The 25,354-nt window shown below is 39.8% G+C and overlaps 3 protein-coding genes across 3 annotated transcripts; all 3 read right to left on the bottom strand.

Moving 5' to 3' along the window:
* Positions 1–5,704: 5,704 nt before the first annotated feature.
* Positions 5,705–7,084, bottom strand: LOC311500244 (G-protein coupled receptor 4-like; the record flags this gene model as incomplete). Its single annotated transcript, XM_084561508.1, has 3 exons — positions 6,746–7,084; positions 6,332–6,510; positions 5,705–6,215 (listed from the first exon to the last, which is right to left on the bottom strand). The coding sequence occupies exons 1-3, from the start codon at positions 6,959–6,961 to the stop codon at positions 5,705–5,707; spliced, it is 906 nt and encodes a 301-aa protein (XP_084417634.1). The 5' UTR covers positions 6,962–7,084.
* Positions 7,085–10,775: 3,691 nt separating this feature from the next.
* Positions 10,776–20,040, bottom strand: LOC311500053 (G-protein coupled receptor 4-like; the record flags this gene model as incomplete). Its single annotated transcript, XM_084561228.1, has 3 exons — positions 10,776–11,286; positions 11,399–11,571; positions 19,864–20,040. 3 exons carry the CDS (start codon positions 20,038–20,040, stop codon positions 10,776–10,778), a joined length of 861 nt encoding a protein of 286 aa, XP_084417354.1.
* A 2,192-nt stretch (positions 20,041–22,232) lies between these two features.
* On the bottom strand, positions 22,233–23,447 carry LOC311500055 (uncharacterized protein; the record flags this gene model as incomplete). The annotated part of the gene is made up of 3 exons (XM_084561231.1): positions 22,233–22,743; positions 22,860–23,038; positions 23,274–23,447. 3 exons carry the CDS (start codon positions 23,445–23,447, stop codon positions 22,233–22,235), a joined length of 864 nt encoding a protein of 287 aa, XP_084417357.1.
* Between the last annotated feature and the right edge of the window lie 1,907 nt (positions 23,448–25,354).

Genomic DNA, 25,354 nt, shown 5'->3' on the forward strand with positions numbered 1-25,354 from the left:
GTTAAAGTGTGTCATAAGGAGAGGCAGCAGAAACTGAGGGACAAGTGGGAGCCCAGGCCATACATTGTGGTGAAGAAGCAGCCCAGCATACCTGTGTATGTGGTGTGATCAGAAAATGTTGACACAGAGAGGTTGGTGTGTAAGGTGGTCTCCTTACACAGTGTATGTTTCTTCCAGTAGAGCGGACTGGTGTGATGACAAGACGGGAGGTTGAGTCAGACACAGAGGAGGACATAGGGATGGAGGATACAGAGGACATGGGGGAGCAGGCTGGTGAAGTGGCAATACAGACATAAAAAAATGTGGACAGGTGTTTACCTGAGACAACAGATGAACAGTTTGAATGCACAGGAATAGAGGAAGTGGAAGCAAAGACAGGACAAGTGAGTGAAACAGGGGAGGAACATGTAACAGTCAGAGGCACCAACTCGCCTCCCAGGCCCAGTGTTCCAAGGAAGAACTTGCAGAAAAATCAACGTCCCCCAAGAAACAGTCCTATGACTCACAAGCCGTGGGAACAGAGGAGGATCGGCAGAAGATACAGAGAGGATGGAAGTTGTGGCAGAGAGCCAAAGAAAGAAGAGCAGCAGGATGCATGTAGCTTAACACAGCAAGTGCTCACACCTTCATAGGGGGTACATGTACACATTATCATCACACATCACTACACGCCACACTGTCATTCATTCTTCACATGTTTATTTTGACTGTTCTCTTTGTTTGTGTTTAGTAGGTGGTCCTGGTTTTATTTCATTTGTTCTGATGACTGGGACGCCATCAATTAAAGAAGGGGTGGATGTAAGACAGTTGCCCATTGAAGCCAGTAGATGGCGCTGTTGTATCTTTTTTTTTGCCTTCAGGGGTTTCAGTGATTGTCGCTGTTTGTCCTTGCAGGCCACCGTGTTTCTCTATTGCTTGTAAGGTAACCACACCATAAATGGCTCTCTGTGGTATATTCTAATATTTGGGCTATTAACAGTTGTAAAATTGTTCTATGTGAACGGTATGTGTGCTGAGACGAATATGAACAGTCAGACAAAGTTTGGGAATGTATATCCTCATTTAACTTGTGTTGTTTTTTGCTTATGTCGGTCGTGACTGTGGCTAGTTGTAAGTACTATGTGTGCTAGCTTCCCAGTTCCGGTTGTCTGTGAACCTGTAGAAACACAGCGCTTCATTGTAGATGTTATAGAGTTGTTTTATACAACATACTCTGATGTAGAATGTTCCTCTGTTGCTTGTAAGGAGATGAAGCCGCCAGCATCTGTGACGTCTGTAAAAATAAACGGCGCCGTCAAAGCCACAAATAACTTGCCACTGTGTGTCCAGCTCGTCCCTCTGCATTACACCCGCACAACAACACAAAAATAAAAAACACAACGCAGTGTGTCCAGAGACGCACCAGAGGAAGCACACAGGACGGGTTACATTTACAACATCTCATTTTTAATAGTCCTGTTCTTGTGTGGGCTTTGTGTGTCCCTGTGATCCTGGGAGCTGTGTTGTCTGGGTCAGAAGCCCCTGGTAGGGTCTCCCAAAGAGAGCTGCAGCATCTCACCTGGAACACTGGAGCCCCCGCCTCCCAGCCTTGACCCTGACCTGGGAGAGGAACTCGCCGATGAGGCTGTCTGGCGGCCGGGCTTTTCTCCATGGGGCCTGGCTGGGTTCAACAAAAAGAAACAACATAGAGCTGATTTGATGGATTTTGCTCCATTTCTTATGGATGGTGTTGTCTCCGTGTCTGTTAACGATCATAAAGCCCCAGTGAAGATTTTGTAACACTCGGCTGTCTCTTAGTAGAGAGGTGCTCAGAGGAAATGACAGTGAGTGATTGTGGCTGATCTGATCTGGTAGAGTTCACTGAGTTTAGTAAATCCTGGTTTGCTGATATTCCTTCCCAGACTAATTTGCTAATGCACGATATCAACGTTGGTGACTCCCAGCCATGAAAACAGCACCCATACCAAGTTAATCCTGAAAAACATCACCATCTTAAGCAGCAGAAAGGAGGAGGAAGTCGGGCCGCCACATCAAACTGAAATCATTGCACTGAGAAAAATACCTCAAGGTACCCAAACTGTCTGCTCATCTAAAATCTTCCTGGTGGAGATTTACTGAAATATAGCATACACCAAGCAGCCACAACATTATGACCACTGACAGGAGAAGTGAATAACATTGACCATCTTGTGACAATTCAATGTTCTGCTGGGAAACTTCTGGACCTGGCATTCATTGGTGTGGATGTTATTTAGACATGTAGCACCCACCTAGACCAGACCAGGCACCCCCACCCCATAGCAATGACCAGGCCCGGAGTGGCTAATCGGGAGGACCGGGACAAGTCCCGGTGGACCGGCCTGACTTTCGTGTTCAATTATTATTTTTATTTATTTATTTATTTTGGGCCGGTGTTCAGTCATGGCACTGAGTGGATATCACGTGTATGCTGTTACCGCTGTCACTGGGCCTTCTCCACTTGCAGCTCTTTTCTTTTTCTTTATTTGCAGACGCAACCTGACGTAACACGTCCGTGCACACCCCACACTGTCATTGGTGTTTGGAGCCTGGCTCCAGCCTCAGAAGTGCAAGAGTGTTTGCAAAATGGAAAATAAAAAGAGCAAAGGTGGCGCAGAAAAAGCGAGAATTAAAAAGTGAAAAGCACTGGAGACAGATGCAGCCAAATGTGCAAAAATCGGCAGCTTTTTCAATAAAACGTGCTCGCGGTCTGAAACGAGCAATGAAGATGATGAAACGGGTTAGACGATGTTGAACAAAATGCAACTTTACCTGCACCATTCAAGTTAATTAATTAGCCTATCAAGTCATTGAATTGCGTGGTGTTGTAACATATAGCCTGTCTAACCTAGTGTTACATAATTTAAATAATAGTATGATGCCACGCCACATAACTGGCCACAAACTTTGTCTTGTAGCCCCTCAGATGCAAGATGCATCACCAAGCACCAGCCATGAACCCACAGGTCCAGAGTGTGCAGGTAGGATTGCTCATTAAGTGAATATTATTAGAATTAATATAATGAAGAGTATGGTGTAGACCTGCTCTATATGATAAATGCCCTGCGATAATTGATGATGATAGATGATTCAGCACTACAATAATGAAACTGACTTGAATTTTTGACTTGAAAAAGGGGAGATTTGTGTCCAGATTTATGACCATTTTTATGATTTAGTGTCAGAGGCAGAGCCAGGAGCCAGTGGTGAGGAAGAAACAGGTGAGCTAGTTTGTGAACAAGCAAGGATCAGTTCCAATAAAACCACTTTCTATGCCCAAATGATAGTAGTGGCCCGTTATACTTTTTATCATTAGTAATAGTAAAGTAATATGGAATAAGCCTGCCTATTTTGCCACTGAACAAAATCAGTCAAAAGTTTTGACTGAACCAATTACATTATTTTAATATAACAGGTCGTGATCTAAAGTGGGCCGGTCTGAGGTATGAAACTCTGGGGCTGAAAATGAGTCCCACTCCGGCCCTGGCAATGACACTCCTTGATAGCAGGATCCCCAGCAGGATGCAGCCTGACACAGACACACACACAAAAACACTTTAGGAACAACTAAAAAAAAAAACATGAAGAACAGCACAAGGTGTTGACCTGGCCTCCAAATTCACTAGATCCCAGACTGATGAAGTATCTGTGGGATGATCCACAGAGGCCCCTCCCCTCAAAGCCCCCCACCCCCACCCCCACCCTCAGAAGGCCCATGTCCATTGTCTGATGAGTCAAACTGCAGTCAGAGACATTTATCCATCTAAGAACCAGATGTACCAAGACTTTTACACCTGAGACGAGTCAAAGACAATCATTTACTGACAGACTGTACACAACACATCATTATAAATACATACATCTGTTATAATTGACTCACCAGAGAAGAGAGTAAGTAGATGGCCACTAGGATCAAAGGAATGCTGATGCAGATGATGATCCATGTAAAAACATAAGTATAAATTACATTCTTAGTTGATGAATGAATAACATCTAGATTTAACAAAAAGAGAAGATTCAATATTTACCTTTTTAAAAGTTGTCAGATCTCACCTGAATGAGTTCCTCCCACTAGTGTTGGTTCTGTCCTCTGTATCTAAACAGTCTACAGCAGAATGTGACACGTAGCAGGTTTCTGATCATTTAAATCTGCTCGTATGAGGAAATGAGGTGGAATCAGATGTGATCATGAAACGTCACAACACCAGTCAGGAGGCTTTGGCTTCACCTTCTTTATTTTTAGGTTGCACCAATTATTTTATTGTTTAACTTATACATTACAGAGAGTCAGTGTGATCTATGAGTGGTCGTCAGTTCACATATTTTATTCAAGTCATTATAAACATCAAATATAACACTGAGGCAAAGAAAATACTAAATGTTCTACTTCATGTAAGAAAAATAACATGCTATTATTAACATGTTAATGAGTCATGTTGACCGATATGCAGCAGCTTAGTTTCCTGTTTTCTATCAGAAGGAAATCTAAATATCAGCTTGAGAACATGCTGATCTTTAGCAAAACCACAACTACCAGAAATGATGAACCAAAGACTATAAACTGATCTTGTCAGATGATGTCAATGTCCAGTTTGAGGGTTTGTTTCACCTTGTTTATTTTTAATGTTTCACCAGATATTTTTGTTTGTGTCAATTTATAAGTTACAGAAATGCAGTGAGATCAGTGTTCATGCATCACATCTTTATCCTGAGAACTTAAAACACACACAGCAGCTCATTTACCTATCTGGTGCATCAAACAACAACATGTTGTGTTTTCAGTCAGAGTTGCAGTCATGATTCATGAAACCTGCTGAAGGTGTTGAGGTCTGGAAACATATCAGATATGTGGATAATAAATATAATATGTCAGTCCATGATCAGCTGTCAGTGATTATCACATTAAGACTGTGTTTCAGTGATCAAGCTGAACAATGTCACTATCAATATCACATTATCATCATCAATATCAATCAGTCTGGGAGATTTTCCACTAAAACATCCAACTAACAAACATGCATGAATAAAGAATGTAGAAAGTGCTGAGTTTGTTTTCTGTTGTCATCTTTATTCACAGAGATAGAAACAGACTGAATGTTTAAACATGGATGATGAGCAAATTAAACTATTTTCAGACAAGGAAAGCTGCTGAATGACAACCTCAAAAACAGCATCACATTTCTCTTTTCCTGCTTCTTCCTGCATGGACACACTAAAGTGATCAGAGTCCACACTGCTGTGTGAACCAATGGATGGGTTAAATGGAGAGAAAGAATTCCCCACTGAGGGATCAATGAAGGAGAAAAAGAATCACATCATATAGACCTTTAATTGAATCAATGATCAACAGCAGTTTTATTTAGCACTTTCTAAGCAACAAAAACTATAATAATCACACATTCAGATCCACTCTTCTAGTTTAGAAACTGTCACCCTGCACAACGCTCAGCTTTAGAAAGAAACTTCTTCCTTGTTGGATCTCTGCTGTCTCAGTGTCAGCTGTACAACAGTTGGTGATCAGCTGGTTTAAAAGGAGGCAACATGCAGCAGACTTCTGCCTGGATCTCTGTGTTCTGCAGTCAGAAATGACAGCAGAAACACCTGCTGGCCACCGCCTCCTACTACAACAACTGAACTAAAACGTCTTCTTCCTGCCTACATGAAGCTGACTGTGTGCATGCTGTCCTTATTCATGCTGTTCATCAGCTGATTCCTGAAGCTGCATTCTACAACAACACAGTGAGGCCAGAAGCTTGTCTGTGGTTCCTTTCCTTATGAAAATGTACAAAATCAGGTCTGCAAGAGGAATCAACTGAAGGAGAATGTTAGACACAATGATGAAGTTCAAACTCATTCTGTCTTCTCCTGCCAGTAACCAAATGACTGTGGGCAGGAACATCAGTGTGTAAATAAGCAGCACCACGACCAAAACTGACACAATTCTTCGTTTTTCATCAGAGGAGACACTGAGGGATGCAGACAGGGCTTTAAGAGTCCCACCCAGGAAGAAGATGAACAGAGGGAGGGGGAGGAGGATGTAGACAGCATACATGTTGGATGTGACCTTAAAAGAAACCAACAAATACAATGGGAGGATGAGAACAAGAGGAAGGATCCAGACTAGGACAGAGACCACCACAGAGGTCTTGATGGTTCGTCTGAATCTGTACCACAGCGGCCAGGCGATGAGCAAATACCTGTAATGAAAGACAGACACACATAGACAGTCTTTGAGGAGCATCAGAATTATATACTAATAAAATGGTTAGAGACAGACGTAGATACACACAAACTGGATCAGACAGATAGTTACCTTTCTAGGGAGATACACACCATGAAGCCAGCGCTGGTCAACAGACCATAATCATAAATATGAAAGAAGATAATGCTGCAGTTTTCTTTTGCCACCCAAACAATCATACAGAGGAGCTGAATGATGTCAGAAATGAGGAGGTTGATGACGTAGACTGGAGCACCGTGATCCTTTCTGACCTGCAGGAAAACATTGGTAAAAGTAACTAAAGCAGTTGTTAACATGTTCTGAACTTCACCTCCTCCAAATATAACATCTGGCTCTGCCCAGAAACTGCAGTCAGAGACATTTATCCATCTAAGAACCAGATGTACCAAGACTTTTACACCTGAGACGAGTCAAAGACAATCATTTACTGACAGACTGTACACAGCACATCATTATAAATACATACATCTGTTATAATGGACTCACCAGAGAAGAGAGTAAGTAGATGGCCACTAGGATCAAAGGAAGGCTGATGCAGATGATGACTGATGTAAAAACATTTAAGATAAAGGCCTCTTTGCCATAATGGTCGTGAAGATCAGTGCAGTATAGTAAATAGTTGTAATCATTGTTATTGTTGAAGCTGGTGTTGTTTTCATCATAACTTCTGTTCCATGAGTTGCTGATGTTGACATGTCCCATTGTTCAGTGTGAATCCTGGTGTTTGAGAGATTAGAGAGATTATCTATCTGATGTCATTCAGTGATGTCCATGAAGCTTTGAGGTGTACGTTGAACACAGTATACCTTTAGTACAGTATAAATGTTGGAGTGAAACAAGGAGGAAGGACAAAACAACTGCAGGATAAAGGTGTTCAGTACGTATGTGAACAATCAATGATGAATGAATGAATAAATGAACTTTTTTTGTCAGTATTGGTGAAATTGTGTTTGGCTACTCTATAAACATCAATAAAAAGACCCAAACAAGTCAGCTCGATAAAATAACATCAGATTAGGACAAATAAGCCTTAAATAAGTGATCATTTAAATATTAGCAGCAGCATAGTGTAAAACATGTAACATTAAAAAGTAGCTTCATGATAACAATTGTAACATTAAAGTAGGAGAATGTCAGAGTAGCAGCATGATTCAATGATATTTTATTCATGTAGCATCAACAAAAAAACAAATTGTCTCAAGACACTTTATAAAACCTAGCCTTAAAGCCCCAGAGCAAGCACGAAGGCGACGGTGTCTAGAAAAACCCAAATATAACAGGAAGAAGCCTTGAGCAGGACCCAGCTCATATGGAGGGACCCATCTGCTTGATGAACAGTGTAAAAGTGGCAGTTGTAAGAAAGTTGTCAGATCTCACCTGAATGAGTTCCTCCCACTAGTGTTGGTTCTGTCCTCTGCATCTAAACAGTCTACAGCAGAATGTGACACGTAGCAGGTTTCTGATCATTTAAATCTGCTCATATGAGGAAATGAGGTGGAATCAGATGTGATCATGAAACGTCACAACACCAGTCAGGAAGCTTTGGCTTCACCTTCTTTATTTTTAGCTTGCACCAATTATTTTATTGTCTAACTTATACATTACAGAGAGACAGTGTGATCTATGAGTGGTCGTCAGTTCACATATTTTATTCAAGTCATTATAAACATCAAATAGTGAGGTAAAGGAAATGCTAAACGTCTTCATGTAAGAAAAATATCATGCTATTATTAACACGTTAATGAGTAATATTTTCCAATATGCAGCAGCTTAGTTTCCTGGTTTTTCTCAGGAGGAAATCTAAATATCACCTTGAGGACATGCTGATCTTTAGCAAAACCACAACCACCAGAAGTGATGAACCAAAGACTATAAACTGATGTTGTCAGACATTACATCAGTGTCCATTTTGAGGGTTTGTTTCACCAGATATTTTTGTTTGTGTTAATTTATAAATGACAGAGATGCAGTGTGATCAGTGTTCATGCATCACATCTTTTTTCTGAGAACTTTGTTAAAACACACACAGCAGCTCATTTACCTATCTGGTGCATCAAACAACAACATGTTGTGTTTTCAGTCAGAGTTACAGTCATGATTCATGAAACTTGCTGAAGGTGTTGAGGTCTGGAAACATATCAGATATGTGCTTAATAAATATAATATGTCAGTCCATGATCAGCTGTCAGTGATTATCACATTAAGACTGTGTTTCAGTTATCAAGCTGAACAATTTCAATTTCAATTTTCAATTTTATTTATATAGCGTCAATGACAATACAAATCGTCTCAAGACGCTTTACAAAAACCCGGCCGGAAACCCCCAGAGCAAGCCTGAAGGCAACGGTGGCAAAGAAAAACTCCCTTTTAACAGGAAGAAACCTTGAGCAGAACCCAGCTCATATGGAGGGACCCATCTGCCTGAGGCCAGCCGGGTACAGACAGAAGAAAGAGAGAAGAGAACAGCAAGATAAACATACATCTGTCATAGATACACATATCTGACGAAAGCGTACATATGAAATCTTATGATACAAACTGATGACGTTACATGACAGTTTGAAAATGTAAGAGGAATCACAGGCAGGTTGGAGAATTGTTCATTCAGGTAGGAGTGGATAACTGCAGGATTCCATGAAGACAAGGCAGGCTGATGAGACCACGACAACAGATGTAGTATGGAGCTCCACAGGAAACGGACAACTCCGGGCCAGAGATACTCACAAGAAGAAGAACAATGTCACTATCAATATCACATTATCATCATCAATATCAATCAGTCTGGGAGATTTTCTACTAAAACATCCAACTAACAAACATGCATGAATAAAGAATGTAGAAAGTGCTGAGTTTGTTTTCTGTTGTCATCTTTATTCACAGAGATAGAAACAGACTGAATGTTTAAACATGGATGATGAGCAAATTAAACTATTTTCAGACAAGGAAAGCTGCTGAATGACAACCTCAAAAACAGCATCACATTTCTCTTTTCCTGCTTCTTCCTGCATGGACACACTGAAGTGATCAGAGTCCACACTGCTGTGTGAACCAATGGATGGGTTAAATGGAGAGAAAGAATTCCCCACTGAGGGATCAATGAAGGAGAAAAAGAATCACATCATATAGACCTTTGTTGGGCCTGGGTACTAAGGCACTCAATGTTGGGGTTTGGCCATCATGAATAATTAATAATCATCAAAAATAATTATTTATCATTAAATAGTTGGATCTGAATTACTAGATCACCTCAGGGCACCACCCTTCTAGGAAGGGAACAGATAGCCAATTAATCAAATCAGTCTCAAAATATACTAAATTGTCAATTTAGATTTCTGATTAATAATTAACTTAATAACTATAACCAAAAATGACCACATTAACAACTAATTAAGGTGAAGGAATTTGGAGTTCTTGACAGTGTAGAGGTTGGCAGTATTCACTCTTGTGCAATATTAAACAGACAGGTATGTTTAAAAGACATTTATTAACAAGAATAAAAGTAAACATACAATCTAACTACAGTGTACTCTATACAGGTATGTGTGTGTGTGGGTGGGCGTGTCAATATGTCCGCAGGTTGCGGGAGTGTCAAGATGGCCGCTGGGGCCTTGAGGCCTTGAACACAAAGGAAACAAGGTGGCTGCTGAGTGGGGACACTCATGTGCCATGTGCTGGCTGAATGCCTTCGTGGAATGTGATAAGAGTCTATGAGGTGCCAGGTTAGAGAAAAGATGGTTAGTTTAGCATGCAAGAGACCCTGAGTCAATGTGTTGCATAGTCTAAATGAACATCAAATCACTATAATTAAACAACTCAATAAAAACAAATATCAGATCAAATCAAAGTTTAAGAGTTCAATGCTTCACTTATCTTAACTAGGCCCAGGTCATACTACCAGATTTGGTGGAAAAGTGGGGAAGAGAGTAAGAGAGAGAACCAGGCCAAACAGCGCATTTTATAAGACCTGATGACCTCAGAGGTCACATGCCACTGTCAGCCAGTGAACTGCTGGGTCAGTTTTCACACCTGGAGGGTTCTGGGACTTGAGGTTTCCAGTGCTTCTCTTTGTTTCCAAGACAAAGAGAAAACATGTGGTTAACTTTGTTATGCATGGTGAGCTTCCATAGCTCACCACCAGGCTCAGGTCCCAATACCTTTAATTGAATCAATGATCAACAGCAGTTTTATTTAGCACTTTCTAAGCAACAAAAACTATAATAATCACACATTCAGATCCACTCTTCTAGTTTAGAAACTGTCACCCTGCACAACACTCAGCTTTAGAAAGAAACTTCTTCCTTGTTGGATCTCTGCTGTCTCAGTGTCAGCTGTACAACAGTTGGTGATCAGCTGGTTTAAAAGGAGGCAACATGCAGCATACTTCTGCCTGGATCTCTGTGTTCTGCAGTCAGAAATGACAGCAGCACCACCTGCTGGCCACCGCCTCCTACTACAACAACTAAACTAAAACTTCTACTTCCTGCCTACATGAAGCTGACTAGTGTACATGCTGTCGTTATTCATGCTGTTCATCTGATGATTCCTGAAGCTGCATTCTGCAACAACACAGTGAGGCCAGAAGTTTGTCTGTGGTTCCTTTCCTAATGAAAATGTACAAAATCAAGTCTGCAAGAGGACTTAACAGACGAAGAATGAAACACACAATGTTGAAGCTAAAGCTCATTTTGTCTTTTCCTGCCAGTAACAAAATGACAGTGGGCAGGAACAGCAGTGTGTAAATAAGCAGCACCACGACCAAAACTGACACAATTCTTCGTTTTTCATCAGAGGAGACACTGAGGGATGTGGACAGGGCTTTAAGAGTCCCACCCAGGAAGAAGATGAACAGAGGGAGGGGGAGGAGGAAGAAGACAGCAGAGATGGTTCTTGTGATCTGAAGATGAACCCAGAAATAGTATGGGAGGACATAAACTAGAGGAAGGATCCAGACTAGGACAGAGACCACCACAGAGGTCTTGATGGTTCGTCTGAATTTGTACCACAGCGGCCAGGCGATGAGCAAATACCTGTAATGAAAGACACGCATAGACAGTCTTTGAGGAGCATCAGAATTATATACTAATAAAATGGTTAGAGACAGACGTAGATACACACAAACTGGATCAGACAGATAGTTACCTTTCTAGGGAGATACACACCATGAAGCCAACACTGGACAACACACTGTAATTGTGAAGATAAAAGAAGATAGGGTTGCAGTTCGTTATCTGACCAATCATACAGAGGAGCTGAATGATGTCAGAAATGAGGAGGTTGAGGATGTAGACTGGAGCACCATGATCCTTTCTGACCTGCAGGAAAACATTGGTAAAAGTAACTAAAGCAGGTGTTAACATGTTCCATGTTGTGGCTAAAAAGCATTAAACTTATGTTGAGAGAATCACAAGAGTCTAGTCTTTTATCTTCATATAATATAGATGATTTATTAAGCAGAAATAGAAGTAGTTCATTGATCAAAAGTACACAAGAATCAAACAGAACCAGTATCTTTGCATTGATGGTCAATACAGCTGCTACAGACTGACTGACAAAGGTTTTTTTTTTTTTTTTTTTTTTCTTTTTTTATATTAATTTTCAATAATACACATTAATACACATTCAACAATACACAATAATACACATTCACACAAAATTTATGAATACATGTTCCAGACAACATAATCTAAATCGACACTAAGGCATACCAACTGTTCCAAAGCAAACACAATGGAAAAACTAGACATCCTGTAGGAAACACCCACACCAGCAGAAATAACATACAATAGACAAACAGGCAAACAAGACAAGCAAAACAGCAAACAAACAAAACAGACAAAGAAAAATTCAAAAAAAACAAAAACAAAAACAAAAAAAAACAAACAAAACAAACAAAACAAACAAACTGCAACATCATGAGACCCAAAAACTGCTCAGGGAGAGCTCCAACCCTCCCCTTACTTAACTCCTTCCCGCCCCCATGTGACCCTCCTCTGCCGCAAAAAGTAATAATAAAGAAATAAAAAATGAAAAAAAATAAAAACCATACATGCCCATCTACATTAGGGTCTTGGCTAACTCTAGAGCCTCTTTCCTGATTTGAATGGCCCTTCCACTAGATCTTCTTAGTCTGGTCGCTGACAGCTCCATAGCCAGTGTTTCCACCAACGACTGGATCCACTGTGATATAGATAAACTATGTGGTGGCTTCCATCTAACCGTCACCATCCTTTTTGCCCCTGTGGATGCCGACAGCCACACTTGCCTTTGGGCTGGACTTAGTTGTAAATCTGAGTCGTCCCCTAGAAGCATCCTTTGTGGTCTACAGTTAATTTCTAGCTGGAAGAGTTCAGAGAGAGACCCTGTCACTTCTCTCCAGAAGGCATATACAGCTGGACATTCCCACATGACGTGTAGGAATGTCCCTGTTTGATTTAGATTACATAGAGTACAATTAGGAGTAGTGACTATTTTCATCCTATAGCGCCTCTTGGGTGTTAAATATGTTCTCAAAATAATATTTATGTTTACTAATTTATTTTTTAGATTTTGAGAGGTTCGTTTCGTGTTCCTCCAAACAGTGGCCCAATTTATTGGCGGTTCTGGGCAGTCAATATTCCACGCTGTTGTTACTGTTAGCGGTGGTTGCGTGTGCTCTATAATTGAACTGTACATAGCAGATACACGTCCCTTGTTCAGTGCCTGTACTTTCCCAATGAGGGATATTACTGGATGAGGTATAAGGTGTTGATCCTTCTCGAGCTTTGAGTTTAAAGCTGAGCGTAACTGTAAATATAAATAAAAGGTCTTGGGGGATATGTCGTATGTTTCTCTTAGATCTTGAAAACTTCTAATGCCATCATCATTCATGATGTCTCCCAAAGTGTGTATTCCTGCTCTTCGCCACTCCTGTGAGAAGAAGTGTTTACCGCCAGATTTCAATAAATCATTATAGAATAAAGGTGTATTAGTGTGCCATTTTGATTTCCATTTAAACATACTTTCTATCTTCCTTAAATTTTCAATGGCACTAGTTATGATTTGTCCATATTTTTGTTTACATTTTTTAATGGGGAGGTTTATTAATAAAACATCCTGTAATTGTGCCGGGGCCACCAAGCTCCTTTCGATATTAATCCAGGCATTTGACTTGTTATCATCAAACCAGTTTGCCACAGGGCAGAGCGCAATTGCATGGAAATATAGTTTGAAGTTAGGTACTGACAAGCCACCCAGCTCCTTCTTTCTTTGTAGATTAGTTAATTTAATCTTTGCTCGTCTGCCTTTCCACAAGAAACGCGTGATCATGGCCTGTATATCATTCCAGTATCTAGGTGGCGGTGGCACAGGTAACAATTTACTGCAAAAATTTATTCTGGGGAGTATATTCATTTTTATTAAAGAGATTCTGCCTGGCAGAAAGATTGGCAAATTCTGCCATCTGACTAGATCTGTTTTAATTTTATTCAGAGTTCAGCTATAGTTCTTCAGAATTGTTTTTTTTAGTGATGCGAATACACTTATTCCTAAATATCTAAATTGTGAGACCACTGTGATATCAATATTAGAATACTCATTGTCTCCGTTTCGATGTAATGGTAATATAACAGATTTTGTCCAATTTATTTTGTAACTCGATACCTGACTATATTGCTTAAATGTAGTGAGAATATGTTGTAATGAGTGCTTAACATCTGAAAAATATAAAAGAACATCATCTGCAAAGAGGCTTATGTGGTGTTGGGTAGGCCCTATCTGTATTGGTTTGATATTTGATGATAATCTAATTGATTGTGCTAAGGGTTCCAGTGACAGAATGAAAAGCATTGCTGATATTGGATCCCCTTGTCGGCTGCTCCTACTTATCTCAAAGGAAGAGGAGCGTTCGTTACCAGTTACCACACAAGCTGTGGGTCTCATATATAGAGTTTTAAGCATCTTAATGAAACCAGTGCCTATGCCCATATGTTTCAGAACTGACCATAAAAAGGACCACTCTAAACGGTCAAAAGCTTTTTCGGCGTCCACCGATAAGATAGCTGATGGTGGGATATCACTAGAGGCATCAAGTACATGTAGCAGCCATCTTAAGTTATCTGAGGCTAAACGCCCTTTAACAAAAACACTTTGGTCTGAGTGGATTAATTTTGGCATATATTTTTCTAATCGGCACGCAAGTGATTTAGAGAAAAGTTTAACGTCTGCATTCAGCAGGGATATGGGGCGGTAGTTGTTACATATGGATGGGTCCTTATCTTTCTTCAAGATTAGAGTTATGATGGCTGTATTCACATCTCTACCAAACGATCCTCTTTGTATTGCAGTATTAAACATTTCTAGCATCAGTGGTCCTAAGATGTGCCAAAATTTCAAATAGACTTCCGGCTGAATGCCATCACTGCAGGGTGACTTACCTGTATTCATTTTAGCTAGAGCTTTTCTAAGTTCCTCCAGAGTAAGGGGCGTCCCCAGCGCTGTAGACTCCTCATTTGACAATGTTGTCAGGTTTAATTTATCCAGATAGGTGTCCTTATCTAAGTCAGTAGAATTGTCATCCGAGGTATATAGTTCTTTATAAAAATCAGAGAACCTTTGATTAATTAACTCTGGGTCTGTTATTATATCCCCTGTTTCTGAAACAATGGAAGTTATATTTGTGGCATGATTATCTGATTTTAATTTGTTCGCTAAGATGCGACTTGGACGCTCCCCATGTGTATATTGATTCACATTGGTTCTATGTATCTGAGCTTCAGCCATTTGTGTTAGCAATAAGTTCAACTCCATTTTTGATTTTAAGAGAGATTTTGCCGTTTCTTCTGTATAATTTGTTTGTTGATGGAGATCCATCTTCGATATTGATTCCTCCAAATCGTTTATTTTACTTAGATTGTTTTTTCTCATCTGTGATGTGAATGTTTGCGCGCTAATTCTAATGAATCCTTTTATTGCATCCCATAGATATCTAACATCTTTCAGCGTTGATTGTTTATTGATCGTTATAAATTCGACTATTTCCTTTTCAAATTGTTTACAGAAATCCTCATTTTCTAAAAGGGTAAGGTTAAAACGCCATCTAATGGGGATTCTTGGTCGGTCTGTCAATGACAACTGGCATAAAAAGCATTAAACCTATGTTGAGAGAATCATAAGAGTCTAGTCTTTTATCTTCATATAATATAGATGATTTGTTAAGCAGAAATAGAAGTAGTTCATTGATCAAAAGTACACAAGAATCAAACAGAACCAGTATCTTTGCATTGATGGTCAATACAGCTGCTACAGACTGACTGACAAAGGTTTTCTATGGGCAGAGAATATTTATCAAATACAGATACAGGAGGAAGTCAGGCCGCCACATCAAACTGAAATTACTGCACTGAGAAAAACACCTCAAGGTACCCAAACTGCTGACTCATCTAAAATTTTCCTGGGGGAGATTTACTGAGATATAGCATACACCCATCAGCCACAACATTATGACCACTGACAGGAGAAGTAAATAACATTTAAACCATCTTGTGACAATTCAGTATTCTGGGGAGACCTACACAATACTAGGAGGGTGGTCATAATGTTATGCCTGATCTGTGTTAGTACTAATGTGACATTTTTTTCACCACATTCTGAACTTCACCTCCTCCAAATATGACATCTGTCTCTGTCCAGAAACTGCAGTCAGAGACATTTATCCATCTAAGAACCAGATGTACCAAGACTTTTACACCTGAGACGAGTCAAAGACAATCATTTACTGACAGACTGTACACAACACATCATTATAAATACATACATCTGTTATAATGGACTCACCAGAGAAGAGAGTAAGTAGATGGCCACTAGGATCAAAGGAAGGCTGATGCTGAAGATGATCCATGTAAAAACATAAATGATGAATCGCTCGTAGTCTTGAAAGCATCTATAGGAGACTCTGACGTTGGTGGTTGTGTTGTCTTCCATTGTTCAGTGTGAATCCTGGTGTGTGAGAGAGTAGAGAGATGTAATAATATCCATTAAGCTGTGAGGTTTAGGTCAACAGTAAAGTAGTATAGCTATAGAACAGTATAAATTATGGACATAAATTATGTTCTTCGTCGTTGAATGAATAACATCTAGATTTAATAAAAGAAAAGCTCCAATATTTACCTTTTTAAAAGTAGTCAGATCTCACCTGAATGAGTTCCTCACTAGTGTTGGTTCTGTCCTCTGCATCTAAACAGTCGACAGCAGAATGTGACATGTAGGAATTTTCATATTCAAATCTGCTCTGTATGAGGAAGTGAGATTCGTGGTCAGATATAATTAAAATGATCACAGGAATCATCACGAAAGATAACAACAGATATTATTTAATCAAAACATACTCCAAGAAACATTTAATACAGACTTTCTATCAGTATCCAGTTTGAAGGTTTGTTTCATTTTCTTCATTTTTGTGTCACCAGATTTTTATTTTTTTTGTGTGTGTTTTTGAATAAATGACAGAGATGCAGTGTGATCAGTGTTCATGCATCACAACTTTTTTCCTGAGAACTTTGTTAAAACACACACAGCAGCTCATTTACCTATCTGGTGCATCAAACAACAACATGTTGTGTTTCCAGTCAGAGTTACAGTCATGATTCATGAAACCTGCTGAAGGTGTTGAGGTCTGGAAACATATCAGATATGTGGTTAATAAATATAATATGTCAGTCCATGATCAGCTGTCAGTGATTATCACATTAAGACTGTGTTTCAGTGATCAAGCTGAACAATGTCACTATCAATATCACATTATCATCATCAATATCAATCAGTCTGGGAGATTTTCTACTAAAACATCCAACTAACAAACATGCATGAATAAAGAATGTAGAAAGTGCTGAGTTTGTTTTCTGTTGTCATCTTTATTCGCAGAGATAGAAACAGACTGAATGTTTAAACATGGATGTTACGGCCCTAGTGCTGCTGTAGTTTGTTGCAGTCTGTTTCTGTGTCTCTCCCCACTCTCCTCCTCCAGGTGATCGCCCCTCCTCTGACCAGCAGCTGGTTCCACTCAGGTAATCAGCTGATCATGGTTAAAGAGTGGGGGAGAGGTGTGGCCTGGAGAGATAGAGCTGGTGAATCACAGTGGTTGAAGTGTGAGGCTGTTTTTGTTTGTTGGTGACTGTTTTTCTTGTCTGTGATGTACTGGCTACTCCTTTCTGTGGAAAAGAGGGTGTATTAATCATTCTGAGTTTTTGCTTTGGTTCGTTTTACCTGTCGGATTTCCCCATGTCCTTTTTCCCCAGACTGGCAACGCCTTTAGTTTGTTTATAGTTGTTGAGTCTGGTCTGTCCTGTTTGGTTTGTGACCGGCGTTTTTAGTTGCCATGCGTGTTAATTTTGAATAAAGAGTTGTTATTTTACACACAGTAATTAGTCTCTGAACTATTTTCTTTTGTTTTCCTCCCCTCATCCCCTGGTTAAACAGTTGGGAGGTAACAATGGATGATGAGCAAATGAAACTATTTTCAGACAAGGAAAGCTGCTGAATGACAACCTCAAAAACAGCATCACATTTCTCTTTTCCTGCTTCTTCCTGCATGGACACACTAAAGTGATCAGAGTCCACACTGCTGTGTGAACCAATGGATGGGTTAAATGGAGAGAAAGAATTCCCCACTGAGGAATCAATGAAGGAGAAAAAGAATCACATCATATAGACCTTTAATTGAATCAATGATCAACAGCAGTTTTATTTAGCACTTTCTAAGCAACAAAAACTATAATAATCACACATTCAGATCCACTCTTCTAGTTTAGAAACTGTCACCCTGCACAACGCTCAGCTTTAGAAAGAAACTTCTTCCTTGTTGGATCTCTGCTGTCTCAGTGTCAGCTGTACAACAGTTGGTGATCAGCTGGTTTAAAAGGAGGCAACATGCAGCAGACTTCTGTCTGGATCTCTGTGTTCTGCAGTCAGAAATGACAGCAGCACCACCTGATGGCCACTGCCTCCTACTACAACAACTAAACTAAAACTTCTACTTCCTGCCTACATGAAGCTGACTGTGTATATGCTGTCGTTATTCATGCTGTTCATCTGATGATTCCTGAAGCTGCATTCTGCAACAACACAGTGAGGCCAGAAGCTTGTCTGTGGTTATTTTCCTTATGAGAATGTACAAAATTAAGTCTGCAAGAGGACTCAACTGAAGAAGACTGAAGGCCACAAAGCTGAATGTGAAGTTGTTTCTTGCATCTTCTGACAGCGTAAAAATGACAATGGGCATGAACATCAGTGTGTAAATAAGCAGCACCACGACCAAAACTGCCACAATTCTTCGTTTTTCATCAGAGGAGACACTGAGGGATGCAGACAGGGCTTTAAGAGTCCCACCCAGGAAGAAGATGAACAGAGGGAGGGGGAGGAGGAAGAAGACTGCAAAGATGATTGGCATGAAGCGATTGATGATTAATGCTATGAAGACGAGAGCAAGAGGAAAGATCCAGAGTAGGACAGAGACCACCAAAGAGGTCTTGATGGTTCGTCTGAATCTGTACCACAGCGGCCAGGCGATGACCAAATACCTGTAATGAAAGACAGACACACATAGATAGTCTTTGAGGAGCATCAGAATTATATACTAATAAAATGATTAGACACAGACGTAGATACACACAAACTGGATCAGACAGATAGTTACCTTTCTAGGGAGATACACACCATGAAGCCAATGCTGGCCACCAGACCATGATAGTGAAAATAAAAGAAGATAGGGTTGCAGTTGTTTGTCAACCAACCAATCATGCAGAGGAGCTGAATGATGTCAGAAATGAGGAGGTTGATGACGTAGACTGGAGCACCGTGATCCTTTCTGACCTGCAGGAAAACATTGGTAAAAGTAACTAAAGCAGTTGTTAACATGTTCCATGTTGTGGCTAAAAAGCATTAAACCTATGTTGAGAGAATCACAAGAGTCTAGTCTTTTATCTTCATATAATATAGATAATTTATTAAGCAGAAATAGAAGTAGTTCATTGAGGAAGAACAGAACCAGTATCTTTGCATTGATGGTCAATACAGCTGCTACAGACTGACTGACAAAGGTTTTCTATGGGCAGAGAATATTTATCAAATGCAGATATAGGAGGAAGTCAGGCCGCCACATCAAACTGAAATTACTGCATTGAGAAAAACACCTCAAGGTACCCAAACTGCTGGATCATCTAAAATCTTCCTGGTGGAGATTTACTGAGATATGTCATACACCGATCAGCCACAACATTATGACCACTGATAGGTAAATGACATTGAACATCTTGTGACAATTCAGTGTTCTACTGGGAAAAATTTGGCCTCAAAATTTACTAGATCTCAAACTGATCAAGTGTCTGTGGAATGATCCACAGAGGCCCCTCCCCTCAAAGCCCCCACATCTACCCATTCGCTCACACAAGCGCACACACATTCACAACATGAAATCTGGCTCTGCCCAGAAACTGCAGTCAGAGACATTTATCCATCTAAGAACCAGATGTACCAAGACTTTTACACCTGAGACGAGTCAAAGACAATCATTTACTGACAGACTGTACACAACACATCATTATAAATACATACATCTGTTATAATGGACTCACCAGAGAAGAGAGTGAATAGATGTCCGCTAGGATCAAAGGAAGGCTGATGCAGATGATGGCTGATGTAAAAGCATGTATGATGAATCCCTTGTTGCCTTGTAGGCATTCAAAGGAGACGCTGACGTTGGTGTAATTAAAACTTTCATTCCACGAGGTGTTAATGTGCAACTCTTCCATTCTTCAGTGTGAATCTTGGTGTTTGAGAGAATAGAGAGATGTAATAATATCCATTAAGCTCTGAGATGTAAAGTAGTATAGCTATAGAACAGTATAAATGATGGACATAAATTACGTTCTTAGTCGTTGAATGAATAACATCTAGATGTAATAAAAGAAAAGTTCCAATATTTACCTTTTTAAAAGTTGTCAGATCTCACCTGAATGAGTTCCTCCCACTAGTGTTGGTTCTGTCCTCTGCATCTAAACAGTCTACAGCAGAATGTGACACGTAGCAGGTTTCTGATCATTTAAATCTGCTCATATGAGGAAATGAGGTGGAATCAGATGTGATCATGAAACGTCACAACACCAGTCACGAAGGACTTCAGCAGACTTTCCTTCAACGAAAAATAAAAAAATCCTCCAAAGAAGAAGCTAAAACTTCAAACTTTGACAAACTTTCTATCAGTCCAGTTTAAAGGGTTTGGCTTCACCTTCTTTATTTTTTGGTTGCACCAATTATTTTATTATCCAGACTTGGCCGTGATCTATGAGTGGTCGTCAGTTCACATATTTTATTCATGTCATTATAAACATCAAATATAATATTGAGGCAAAGCAAATACTAAACTAATACACATTAGCTCATTATTCTTGTCCTCATTAAAAATATGATGAAGAATTTGATTTCTACTTCATGTAAGAAAAATATCATGCTGTTATTAAAATGTTTGTGAGTCACATTTTCCGATATGCAGCGGCTTGGTTTCGTGTTTTTATCAGGAGGAAATCTAAATATCAGCTTGAGGAGATCTTTAGCAAAACCTCAAGCACCAGAAGTGATAAACCAAAGACTATAAACTGATGTTGTCACACTTTGAAGGAAAGGGCGGTAGGACCCAATTGCAAGAGACATGCAAGGAGACATAATCTGCCCTGGGAGACTATACTATTAAATGGTTAAATTATATACTAAGAAAATGGTTAGACACAGACGTAGATACACAAACAAAAACACACCGTAATGATAAAGACAAAAGAATATAGGGATGCACTACTTGTTTGCCACCCAACCAATCATGCAGAGGAGCTGAATGACGTCAGAAATGAGGAGGTTGATGATGTAGACTGGAGCACCATGATCCTTTCTGACCTGCAGGAAAACAAAGATCTAAAGTAGGTGTTAACATGCTGCGTGTTGTGGCTAAAAAGCATTAAAACTATGTTGAGAGAATCACAAGAGTCGAGTCTTTTATCTCCATTTAATATAGATCATTTATTAACAGAAGTAGAAGTGCACTGCATTTCACACTGGTGGATTGTAACCAAGTTGTAGGTAGAGCTTCAAAATGCAACAAAACGAAACTGGAGCAAGAGACAACAAACAGATAGTAAGCAATTTATTCAAAACTGTATTTAAAATGAATCATGCTGTTCAGCTGATCAAAAATGTAAGACCATAGCTGAAATAAAAAACATAAGTAAAAGTGGCAACAAAAGAAATGAGTAGTGAGAATGTTCTTGTTGACCACTTCAAAAATCCATTCAGGCATGCTTCATGAGAGTGTTTCCAGAATGCTGGTGGGTGAAGATGGTTTTATGAAGGGCATGCACGGTCTGGAACTGACATCTGTTTTTATAAAGTTCCTTTGCCATCCATCCCCAAACGTTCTCAATGGGATTTAGATCAGGGGAACACCTAGGTCCAAAAGTACAGGTGGTTCCATCTCCACCTGCAGAGGTGAACTTCCTCTCCCAGCTTGTCCCAATGCTTCCTCATCAGCACACCACAGCAAAGCTTCACATTTCTCTTTGTCTGCTTCTTACAACATGACAGACAAAAGTGATCAGGATTAACTCACTGTCTGTGGGTGCTGCCCACCTAAAAATAACAAGACCAGGGTCTCGTAACGACCAGATGCATACAGTACCTGTGATTACAGGAATCTGATCCTGTTTTCTTTCCCAAATGAATGGTATTCTAACTGCCATTAGTAGCCAGAGACTCCAGTCCCAGATTCATCCAATCACGGGTAAGTATCTGTTTATTAACAGACTCTAGTCACGTCATTTGTGCCTGGGTAACCTATTAAAACCCCAACTCTCCACCAGCCTTTTAGAACTGATCAACATACCCATAAAGTGTCCAAAAAAAGCTCTTTCTGAAGCTACTTCCTGCCTACATGAAGCTGACTGTTTACATGCCGTCGTTATTCATGCTGTTCATCCAGTGATTCCTGAAGCTGCATTCTGCAACAACATAGCAAGGCCAGAAGCTTGTCTGTGGTTCCTTTCCTAATGAAAATGTACAAAATCAAGTCTGCAAGAGGAATCAACTGAAGGAGAATGTTAGACACAATGATGAAGCTCAAACTCATTCTGTGTCTTCTTGCCAGTAACCAAATGACTGTGGGCAGGTACATCAGTGTGTAAATAAGCAGCACCACGACCAAAACTGCCACAATTCTTCGTTTTTCATCAGAGGGGACACTGAGGGATGTAGACAGGGCTTGAAGAGTCCCACCCAGGAAGAAGATGAACAGAGGGAGGGGGAGGAGGAGGTAGACAGCATACATCTTGGATGTGACCTTCAAAGAAACCAACAAATACAATGGGAGGATGAGAACAAGAGGAAGGATCCAGACTAGGACAGAGACCACCACAGAGGTCTTGATGGTTCGTCTGAATCTGTACCACAGCGGCCAGGCGATGACCAAATACCTGTAATGAAAGACAGACACACATAGACAGTCTTTGAGGAGCATCAGAATTATATACTAATAAAATGATTAGACACAGACGTAGATACACACAAACTGGATCAGACAGATAGTTACCTTTCTAGGGAAATACACACCATGAAGCCAGCACTGGTCAACAGACCATAATCATAAAGATAAAAGAAGATAATGCTGCAGTTTTTCGTTGTCACCCAAACAATCATGCAAAGGAGGTGAATGATGTCAGAAATGAGGAGGTTGATGATGTAGACTGGGGCACCGTGATCCTTTCTGACCTGCAGGAAAACATTGGTAAAAGTAACTAAAGCAGTTGTTAACATGTTCTGAACTTCACCTCCTCCAAATATGACATCTGGCTCTGCCCAGAAACTGCAGTCAGAGACATTTATCCATCTAAGAACCAGATGTACCAAGACTTTTACACCTGAGACGAGTCAAAGACAATCATTTACTGACAGACTGTACACAACACATCATTATAAATACATACATCTGTTATAATGGACTCACCAGAGAAGAGAGTAAGTAGATGGCCACTAGGATCAAAGGAAGGCTGATGCAGATGATTACTGATGTAAAAACATTTAAGATGAAGGCCTCTTTGCCATAATGGTCGCAAAGATCAGTGCAGTATAGTAAATAGTTGTAATCACTGTTGTTGAAGCTGATGTTGACATGTCCCATTGTTCAGTGTGAATCCTGGTGTTTGAGAGATTAGAGAGATTATCTATCTGATGTCATTCAGTCATGTCTATGAAGCTTTGAGGTGTACGTTGAACACAGTATACCTTTAGTACAGTATAAATGTTGGAGTGAAACAAGGAGGAAGGAAGAAACAACTGCAGGATAAAGGTGTTCAGTATGTATGTGAACAATCAATGATGAATGAACATTTTTGAATGAAACTTTTTTGTCATTATTCATTAAATTGTGTTTTGCTACTCTATAAACATCAATAGAAAGACCCAAACAAGTCAGCTAGATAAAATAACATCAGATTAGGACAAATAAGCCCTAATAAATAAGTGAATATTTAAAACAGTAAAAGCAGTATAGTGTAAAATAATGTAACATTAAAAAGTAGCTTCATGATAACAATTTTAATGTTAAAGTAGGAGAATATCAGAGTAGCAGCATGATTCAATATCCAACAAAGGTTCAAAAAAGGCAACTGGGCTTGTAGAGGTTTTTTTTAGACATTTCACCACTCATCCGAGTTGCTTCTTCAGTTCTAGGGGACTGGTGGTGTCGCGTATTCTACACCTTTTAAAATGTCTCGTTAGGGCACCACCTCCTGCTATCGTAGGAAGAACACAGTTTAAATTAATTTATCAGTCTCAGTTAAATCATTTGCATATCTGAAGGAGTGAATCCTTTACTACAATTTGTACCAGTCATTCTCTGCCGTAAAACAACATCACAAAAAACTTCTTAAGTGTGAATAAATATTTATTTAATGAAGTGACAACTATGAATAAATGAGGGACTAACAGAATATAGGAGTGTAATCAAATAAAACGAATATGATAAGGTATGAAATAATTAATTTCTAGAGCAATGGTGAGAGATGGAGATTTTTTAAGGTTTAATCTAAAGGGAATGGATTTGATACGTAATCTAATCAATCTTCTCTAAAAGATGTTAGTAGGGAGTTTCAAAGTAGTGACACCAACTCTTTGTCTTAATCGGTAGGAAGGATTCAGCCTACTTTTCCGTAGAGTCTTCTCGGCGTCGGTGATGGCGGAGTGTCGGCAGGCCTCTCTTGGACCGGTAGACGGGACTCGTTGCTTGGTCTGCAACTCCGACACCCAGCTTCGCTTGAGAGCGTTGTAGGTGTTCAGTCAAAAGCAGTGGATGACACTTGACAATGTCTTTGTGTTTGAAGAAAGAAGCCGGATTGTCACGTCTTCTCGGTGTCGTTGCTATGGCAACAGCTTCTTGGTTTCTTGATCCGTCGAAGAGATTGGGTCTTTTTCTGATATCCCAGCTGACTACGCTGGCTAACTTATAAACGATGTTGGTTAGTACTTCGGTTCGTAGAGTATAAAAATGAATAAAACTAGAAAAATATTTAAGTCACCATAAAAATCGTACGTTGGGAAAAACATCCGACGAGAAACAAACAGAGCTTGAAAAGGACCGGATCGTCAATATTCAAGTTGTTCTTAAAACAAAGTTACTAAGCATATACGTGACTAAGTACGTAAAGAAGAAGACTAAAATAAAAGTAAAACGGAAACGGAAAGTGGAAAGAGATGCGGTGAAGTAAAGTGCATAAGTATAAAAGTCCGGAGAAAGAGCTCGTCTCTCTGGTTTTATGAGTTAATTATTCAGGGCGTGTTTGGATCGGGTTTCCATTTTCTTCGCGCAGAAAGAGAAGAGAAGGCCTACTCCTTTGTCTCGAGATGTCTTATTGCCTGATCTTCTTAACCTATTTTATATTACTAAATTTAATCATTCCATCACTCATCATGGCTCGTTAGCAATGTTCTTCCTATGCGCCAACACTCAACATTACAACACGACAAGATGACGTATCAGAATGACTACATCAAAATAACTCAAAAGCATCAATAAATTAATAAACTCAA

This window comes from Chelon labrosus (assembly GCF_963514085.1).
Source record: "Chelon labrosus genome assembly, chromosome: 15".
NCBI classification, from domain to species: domain Eukaryota; kingdom Metazoa; phylum Chordata; class Actinopteri; order Mugiliformes; family Mugilidae; genus Chelon; species Chelon labrosus.